This window comes from Nanorana parkeri, unplaced genomic scaffold (assembly GCF_000935625.1).
Source record: "Nanorana parkeri isolate BGI_ZX_2015 unplaced genomic scaffold, ASM93562v1 scaffold1693, whole genome shotgun sequence".
NCBI classification, from domain to species: Eukaryota; Metazoa; Chordata; class Amphibia; order Anura; family Dicroglossidae; genus Nanorana; species Nanorana parkeri.
In genome coordinates, this window is record NW_017307961.1 from 50,316 (window position 1) to 59,872 (window position 9,557).

General features: G+C 42.7%; 1 protein-coding gene across 1 annotated transcript in view; it reads left to right on the forward strand.

The window, feature by feature from the left end:
* The window catches only part of DPH6 (diphthamine biosynthesis 6), an 89,926-nt gene that overhangs the window by 966 nt on the left and 79,403 nt on the right, over nt 1–9,557 (forward strand). The window contains exons 2-3 of the mRNA XM_018571179.1: nt 4,668–4,762; nt 6,145–6,332. Of these exons, the coding sequence (XP_018426681.1) occupies nt 4,668–4,762; nt 6,145–6,332 (283 nt within the window). The remainder of the gene's footprint in view (nt 1–4,667; nt 4,763–6,144; nt 6,333–9,557) is intronic.

Below are 9,557 nucleotides of genomic sequence, written 5' to 3' on the forward strand. Positions count from 1 at the left end.
TACACCCTCAAATATGGTTGTACAGTAATATGAAAAATAGTCCCAAAGGTGAGCTAAGTCTTTAACTATCTAATATGAACAAGTGTTCCCATCTGTGCTATTAGAGGATTTCGCTAATACGGAGCAAAATATGCAAAATGTTGTGGCTAACAGAAAAGCTTTTAGAATGTTTTTGTCTGGAGAATTTGTCAGCTCCCGCTTAGTGCGTTCGTTCTGACAGTAATATTTGTTTTACATTTAGTAATGACTCTGCAGGCAATTAGAGAATTCAAATGATTTCTCAATGATATCTCAAAAATAGCAAACACTGTACACATCCACATTCTTTCTCTGTTAAATGGGAAAGGTTGTAGACCAGTTTGAAACGGCACATCTTTTTTTAAATGCCATATTGCATCTTTAAAAATGAAAAAGCAGATTTCTAGGCAGTACTTTGCTTATCCCTGGTGTAGTCCCTTGCACACTTACTATCCCAATGTACAGTTCCGCTGTCTTCTGGGTTCAATAATAGTCCGCTTTATTGAAATCACTTACTGTGAGCCCAGACTGTCATGCAAATGCCGCTCTGTCGAGGGGAAAGGACTGCCTACTGTTGCCGCCGAGAAAAAAAAAGGAAGGACTCTTAACCGCAATGAACAGGTGTGAAGTCTACAGGAAATAAAGGTATGTATAAGGTATTTAAAAAAAAATAAGTAAGATTGATGGGTCTGAAGGGAGTGGGGGCAAGCTGATGTGCTACTTTAAAAGGAGGAAGTGCAGGCATGAATACAATGCAAGCTCTTAGAGGTGACTGCACATACAGTGGTACCTCGGTTCACGAACTTAATTCGTTCCACAATTATGGTCGCGAACCAAATCAAACTGATCAGACCGTGATCTCGACTAGAGAATGCCACAACCATGTGTCAGAGCAGGGAAGATAGCTGTGGTTATGTTCGTCACCCGATGCGGAGTTTTGCGGTACTTCCTGTTCGCGAACAGACTCGCTTATGAACCGAGGTACCACTGTAGTTGCCGCAGCCCTTATTCTCATCTGCTATTGCTGAATGTTGGTATCTCTGACTGGAAAAATCATGAACACGTCTGGGTCATGTCAGAGCCTGACCTTCCACTTCAGCCCTACACACATTCCTACTGGCCAAGCAGGTAGCCCATCTTAGAAATGGGTCAGTAGAAATGTATATAAAATGTATAAATGAAAGCTGCTGCAAGTATAACTGAATTCTGGCTGTTCTGAAATTGCAAAGGCCTGTCACATAGGTTTCTTTTGTGAAAGGAGGCAGCCCATCACAGTGATGGACCAGTAGGACTGGTTAGGGGATGGGACAGAGAGAGAGGTGGAAAGTTTTCCTGTTGGCCCATTACTGTGATGGGGTTCCTCCTTGAAATGCTAACAAGTACCTGTTATGGAAATACACAGAGGGGTACATACAGAGTACTAGAGCTGCAGCTAACGATTATTTTCAAAATCGATTAGTTAGCCGATTATTAAGTCCGATTCATCGGTTAATCGGAAAAAAAATAAAATACATTTTAAAAAATGGCTCCAGTGATGGGACTTCTAGTTTGTATTGAGATTGCACTCCATCACAGGAGCAAGCTTGGAGCGGTGGAAGTAACAAAGAAAAAAAAAAAGTGTGGTGTACAATATAGTGAAATTAAAAGTGTAAAATTATACAGCAATGAATGCAGAATGACACCGGCTATAGAGAACTCCAAAACCTAGCAATAGTACATTATACAGCACAACGCAGAATACCACCAGCTATATAGGAACACAACAAATCCCAGCAATAGTACATTATAGCTGGCGGTATTCTGCATTGCGCTGTATAATGTACTATTGCTGGGTTTTGGAGTCCTCTATAGCTGGTGGTATTTTGCATTGCGCTGTATAATGTACTATTGCTGGGTTTTGTAGTCCTCTATAGCTAGTGGTATTCGGCATTGCACCACTGTATAATGTATTATTGCTGGGATTTGTAGTCCTCTATACAGCGCAGTGCAGAATATCACCAGCTATATAGGAGTACAACAAATCCCAGCAATACATTATACATACAGTGTATAATGTATTGCTGGGATTTGTATTCCTATGTATAATATACAGCACAATGTACCATCAGCTATAGAGAAATACAAATCCCAGCAATACATTATAGAGCACCATGTGTGGGTGGGAGTGCAGGCTTACCTGAGCAGTCTTCCAGCAACTTGTTTCTGAGATAGGGCCTGTCTATCGGCGGCTGTCATCCACCCACACCTGCTGCTCCCTACTTCTTCTCCCCGCGTCCCTGTGCCGATCGTGGATTTGGGCGGGCGGTGAACGTGAGGCACGGAGCATGGATGCGGGCAGATCTGGCAGCGGCGAGCGTGAGGTGGGGAGGAGGTGTGGCGCGCAGCGTGTGTGGAGCCGTGAACAGGGCCAACCAATCAGAAGCCGATTAATCAATGATTGAAAAAGTTGACAACTTTTTCAATAATCGATTATGTCGATTAGTTGATTGCAGCCCTACAGAGTACTGAAAGTTTCCAAGGAGCATTCCCCCAAGACGTGAAGCTGTATATGAGGAAGCAAAAAGCAGGTCATCAGCAGTGCAGTGTGATACAATTTACACATTCTTCTTGGCCCATCACTATCATGGGCTACCTGCTTGGTCAATAGGAATGTTTGTGAGGCTGGATGGGATGGGCAAGCTCCAACACTAGTTGTAAGCTACTGGGCTTCTCCCATTGATTATGTTCTGGCAGATAGAGGTGCCTGTACTTTACATCTTACAACTTTCTTTTAAGTGACAGATTCACTTTAATATATAAAAAGTGTCTCTGTTTAAGAACTCTTCATTAGTTGGAGGGACATACAAGGAGGGAGTTTATTATTAATACTGCCATCATTGTCTTAATGCAGTATTATTACATGTGTGCTCTTACGGTTTTATCTTTTAGAAAAGATGCCAGGTATAAGTCTCTTTACTGCCACATAAAAATGTATTTGCTATTTGTCTAAAGCTGGCAGTCTGATTGTACACACTCCCTACAGTCTCTTTCAGATTTACCAAAAGTATGTAACAGAATTGCTACCAAAATGTTCCATTCCATTTGTGTAGGCTACCGTAATACATAGTTGTTGGTAGACCTAAAGGAGATTGTACAATCTGATTGCAAGGTTTATGGCCAGTTTAAGGCCTGTGTATGTATACAGTGTTTGTGCTACATAGGGAAAAATACTGCGTGTCCACTTTTCACTTTGTTGTGATTTTGGCAGCCTAAAGTACAGTCACATAGAAGCATGTAAGCAAAAGAGTTTAATTCAAAAACAAAAGATATGAAATAAGTCAAAATAATGTATGCAGTTTAGCACATCCAAGTTATCACCTTTTCCTTTTCTTAACCCCTTCATGACTGAGGCCCTTTTTTCAATTTTTGCACCCATGTTATATTCCACATTTTAGGCCTGAAAATGACGTAAAACCCCCCAACATTATATATTATCGGGGTTAAATTTTATTTGGAGTGTACAAAGTGTACACTCCATTCTGGTCTCAGCACTGCAGCGTGGTGCACTGCGGTGACCTTCCGTGCGACACATTGTGGTACGAACAAAACAACTGAACAAGCCCTGCCAATAATGAGTGTTTAGAGAAATGATTATGCTGCCAGGGTGCTTACACAGTTTAAAGGAGAATTATGAGGTGAGTGATTTTCACTCAGCTTCATAATCTGAGCCGACCTGTGACAATGAGACTGTCACAGGTCGGCTCAGTAGATCGGGAAGTGAGTGAACACATACCGCCGCTCGCTCACTTCTCGATCTATCCCTGCAGAGAGCCGTGACTGTCACTCACGGCTCCCTGCAGGGATTCCCCCCCTCCCCTGTCCGATCCTCCAGCGCTGACTGGCGGAAAGGACGGGGCTGGCACAGCTGGCTCTGCCTCTAGATAGGCAGAGCCAGCTGTCACTCATGCAGCTGGGTGGATCCAGACAGTATTATCGGGATCCGTTCAGGCTGCGGCGTCTCAGTATACTGCAAGCTGTAGTTCGTGGTATACTGAGCTTTGGGTCACGGGAGAGCGCTAGTTTGTGTTCTCCCGTGACCCTTAGAACTATGGGGAAAAGCCCTTACCCCATAGTTCTCCTTTAAACATGTGTTTTTTGGGGGGTTTTTTTTAAAAGAATGATTTAAACTTTAGGGAAACAAGGTTGCAAGCAACCCTGGCAGTGGTATACATTGTCCCACACCCTGTTATTTCACAGGACAGCTTGATTGGTATGCAAAAATAACAAAAAAGTACATGAATTAGCAGCATACAGATATCGGAATGCAATATGTTTTAAGTTAGTAGACCGCAAACTATGTCACCTGCATTATTGGATAGCCAAGAAAGTAAACCTTTTGAGAAACTTTTTCTTCCAGTAAAAAAATCTCTGCTGTTCCTCTATACTTTTCTTTAAAAATATATTGTGAATAACCCAAAACAGCTAACATCTTTGTACACATCTACATTTTAATTGATTTATTTGTATTGACCTGGTTAAATAGCTGAAGTTACTGCTTGGCAATATGTCTTGGATAATGTTTTTGCAAAATATGACACATCACCACCTGTATGATTCTACATGACGTGCCCACCTGTCTGATCCATACATTGTGTATATGTGTATTTTAGTGGTGGAAAGGACAGTTGCTACAATATGATGCAGTGTGTCATGGCTGGTCACCAAATTGTTGCCCTTGCAAACTTGAAGCCTCCTGACAGCGCAGGTAAGCATTTTATTAAATGGTTTAATACAGAGAAAAACAGAAAGAAAGAATTGGGTTACCTTAAATTCATGCTGATAGAGTGGTTTTAATAGAATACCTTCTTCTAAGTCATAAAATGAAGATCCTTACCACCTCTACAAAATGGTACAATATCATATGAAGAGATAGAGGCCCACCTTCTACAGCGCATGTGGGACTACTATAATATACCACAGCTTAGCCAACTAACACAGGCCCCAGTACAGTTTAGAGCTGTTGGTCCCTGACTTCATATCTGCTATAGTAGAATAAATATAATAAAAAATATTGCAGGTAGTGTGGCTATGAGCTGTTTCACAAGCCTGTAGCTGTTCATTCATCACCTGTCCACACCTAGTGCTGCCCACTAGTTTCTGCATTGACGGCTCTTTCGCTGTTGCTTAAGCCCTCCCACTCTGAGCTGCAGTGTCTGGGAGGGGGGCATGTGAGACACAAATCAATTAACTTGCATAGTAGCTGGATTTGGTAGTTGTTTAGATTGTCAAGCAGGAGCCTTTAGTTGTACTTTAATGATCATTTAAATATCAGACAGGACCTGACAATTAACCACTTCACTGCCAGATTGAACATTAAAGAATAAATGTTTTTTGCTACGAAAAAAGCAATCGTCCCTGGATGATCAACTTTCATCGCAAGGATTTTAACAAACTTGCAGATTCCTACCTGTTTGTGTTCTGAAGAAGTAGCTGTTTGTTGCAGCATGTCCTTTGCAAACTGATTCCAGAATAGTGGGGTCTGAGTTTATTATAATCTGCTGTTGGATGTTCTGTGCTTTAATGAGCAAAGCTGCAGTGTTTGCATCCCTTTAGAAGTAATTAACCCTTAGGGAGTATCTCACCAAAAATGAAATTCCTATTGTAAGGGGTGCCTATAATTGTACTTGTATCTTAGTGCAGACTTCTGTCGTATACAGTCAGCCAATCACAGAAGCAGGAAATTACGTTTCTGGGGCTGTTCTGTATACCAGCTATGCAGAGAATGCCTCCAAGTCACCATATTGCATTGAATGTTTTAGAAATTTACAGCAGCCGCTGTAAAGAAATGTAAGCCCGTTTTAACTGGGGAGGTAATTTTTAATAACAAAGTTACAAAATGGCTTGTGTAGCAATTATATATGCTACATTCTTCCTTTTTTTTTTTTTTAAATTGGAGTTTCCCAATAAAGTAAGTAGACCAGGTAGTGTTAAGGTCTAATCATTATGCAGTACATTTTTTGTGGCACGGATATCACTTAATCTAAACCATAGACAACTATTTTATTAAGGAAGTGAGCTAACTCAGTTTTGTCTTGATTTTTCTGCTTTTGGTGACCTATTCTAAATATGGGATCTCTCTCTCTGCAGTGGATGAATTGGACAGCTACATGTACCAAACAGTCGGCAACCAGGCATTGGATGTTTATGCAGAAGCCATGGGGTTACCGCTGTATCGTGCTACACTGTCTGGTGCCAGCCTCAACACAGGAAGAGGATATACTCCCCAAGAAGGAGACGAGGTTGAGGACTTGTATCAGTTACTAAAGATGATAAAGGTATTTTTGTTAGCTTGAGCTGTTATAGAATGCCATATACTCTTGGTAAATGTAAGTCTGTCTGCATGTATTAATGTTTCATAAGCTGTTGAAAAAAAATTAATCGCCCCGCATCCGGCCCTTGGAACTGAACAGCATACCTCCCAGTGCGGGTTGCTGCTTGTAAACACCATTTTTTTTCTGTTCAAGTAGCTCTCTACCACATGATTGCTATGACCAGTCACAGCAATGCAGATATAAACAATGGTTGTGATTAGAAGCAGACTGAAAGGAAAGGGAGAACTTCCTGATCCCCATCTAGAACCAGTATCATCCAATTCCGATGTCATCCACTGCAAGTCAGTTCCACCAGTACCAGTGTCATCCAGTATCAGTGCCAGCAAGAATCTGTGTTCACTTAAATTCACTGTACTCCTGAGAGCGACCTATTCTTTCACAAATGTTTCCTTTAAACTAGGGATGCACCAATACCAGTTTTTGGGTATTGAGTACGAGTACCGATATTTCCCCAGTCATCTTCCAGGACAGAGCTCCGAAAAGATAGCCCGATAGCAATGTGCTCCTTCCACCAGCTGGGAGCGCTGTGGCACCGTCTGTACGAAGTGGTGACGCGTTTCCGGTGCGCCATTTCCGGGTTCCGGAACGCAGCGCGCGCTGGCCAGTTTAAAGGCAGCTGGGGACGGAGACAGTCGGCATGTGAGGCAGCAGGAGCACCTCCCATAACGAACGCCGCTCGGCCACGACTAATGAGGCTGCACACCTCACGGACTGACCGGGACCACGTACGGGCAGTGGGGACGTCAGGAGCGGGCCAATAGCGCGGTCGGCAGTGAGCTGCAATATGCCCACGGAGACCAGACCTGGGAGAGCATGGCACTGGCGCTAAGGTAGGCGAGTTTTATTGGTGATTCTCCTCTATCCTTACTCAGCTTGTATTGGGGGCCTGTGGTACAGGACAAGCTGGGCTGTGTTGTTTCTCAAGCATTGTTTGCATAGTGGCAGAGCACTGGTTGATGGCATCCTTCTTGTCTTACGCAGGTCAAGGCCTCGGAGGATAAGCCCCTTGCTGGAACTAGTGGCTCTCGCCCAAAAGGGAAGAAGTGTTCCTCTTGCAACGCCAAAATGTCACCTTCATGGTCCAAACCCCTGTGCAAAGGCTGTTTAGAGAACATGGTGGCCAAAGAATCGGCTGGAATGTTTCAAAAGTCTGATTCCATGAGAGATGAAATGGTTACCACTTTTCAATCTTTCCGGTCTGTATTACAGAACCCAGTGGGACCACCGGTAGATACCAGTTTGCCCGGTACATCGGGGGAAGGTAGCTCGATGGGCTATGCAGAAAGCTGTACGAGCAAGCAAGCGCTCAGTGAATCCTCGGGCTCTCAGGTAGAGTCAGAGGATCAGGATGAGTCGGAGGGGGAATTGCGCAGTAACAGAGCTGCGAAATTCCTTTTTCCCTCTCTTGAAACAGGTGAACTGTTGAAAGCCATATGGGATACTTTGGGGATTAAGGAAGAATCCACTGAGCTGTCAGTTCATGATAAACTTTACAAAGGACTTCAATCTAAGAAAGGCCGTACTTTCCCGGTACACAAATCACTATCGGACTTGATCCAAGAGGAGTGGAAGCACCCAGAGAAACGGATGTTTTTTTCGGCGGGTCATAAGCGCAGGTTTCCATTTGCAGAGGAGGATTCGGGTCTTTGGGATAAATGCCCGAAGATAGATGCCTCCCTAGCAAAAGTCTCTAAGAAGACGGATCTCTCATTTACAAACTCGGAGGCGGGTCATTAGTTACTGCCCCGCTTCCTGATTGCACAGGAAGTTGTCTCCCTGTCACCCTACAGCACTGCTGGTCAGAGGAAATCTTCCTCTGACCGGAAGTTCCCGTATTGATTTCATTTTTTTTTTACTTTGTTACTTTTATTTTATTTAATTTTTATATATTTTTTATTATTTTTGACTTTTTTATAACTTAAAAAAAAAATTTCTCTTTTTTTATTTTTTACTGTTCTCTTTATATAACCTGCCCTCCAACACAGAACAGATGTTTTGTGTAGTTCCTGACATGTGAGACAGGTGGCGCTGTGATTACAGTGCCGCGGTCTCAGTGATCACACAGAGGAGCGGGGGACCCCCGAAAACCACAGCGGGGGGGCCGACAGGATCGCCAATTCTCGTTTCATACAAGTGATCTGATCAGATCACTTGTATGAAAACGAGCGGCGGCTCCACAATATACATTTAGCTCTGCTTGTCTGGAGCAGGGCTAAATGTATAAAGAAACTGCATGCCCTGGGCGTCGGGCGATAGGAATTCTACACCCCTGCACCTGTGGCCATGGAGGTGAATGGAACACCTGAATCCAATGAATTGGAGGGGTGTCCCAATACTTTTGGCAATATAGTCTATGCGCATGTTTGTTTTCTTTGTAAGATTAAAACTGGACCTTAGATTTAGAATAAAAGTGTACAAAGTTATTTTCCTTTGTTTTAGTCTGAAACAGATGGTTGGATTAGTTTCCCTTTAGTTCCTTTTCAGTCTGAAGATGTTGTAGATATGATGCAGTTGAAATGATGCAGCGCCCCCTTCCCATGAAGTTATTTGACTTTCAGGATCTTTGTACACATTGAAAATTGATGGTAGTTTAGCTGCGAGGGCCCTCTTGAACACTTTGCACACGCAGTGCAGACCATGTCGTCACACACGAAGTAGGACTGCAAGTTCTCTCTTTCATTTTGCTGTATCAGCATCGCACAAATTAAGTGACAGAAACATCAGAGAATACATCACTCTCCCCAGGGTCAGAACCACTAACCCAAATGAAAGCTAAATGACCGCTAATTAACAGTAACGGCTGCTAATCTTTTCCATAAAGGATGTGGTCCAATTTTAAGCCATAAGTAGCTTGTTGGGAGAATGCAATGAACATTTCCAGCCAGAAAGCTTCTAGGTAATGTGTAAATAAGTTACTTAGATATATAGTTTTATGGCCTGTTAGCTTAATTCCTTTAGCTTTTTATTTTAGTTAAGCCCTTTGTGGTTGCAGTATTTAACAATTTTCTCTTCATTTAGCATTTATTATGACCTTGAGGTTATAGAAAGCCTGTAGTAAGAGAAACACAGATTTTTTCCGTGACTGATCTTTCCTTCTTAAATTGCTGGATGCCTGGGTATCATGATCCAGTGGCTTCAATTGAGTCTCTGATTCAGTGAAAGGATGCA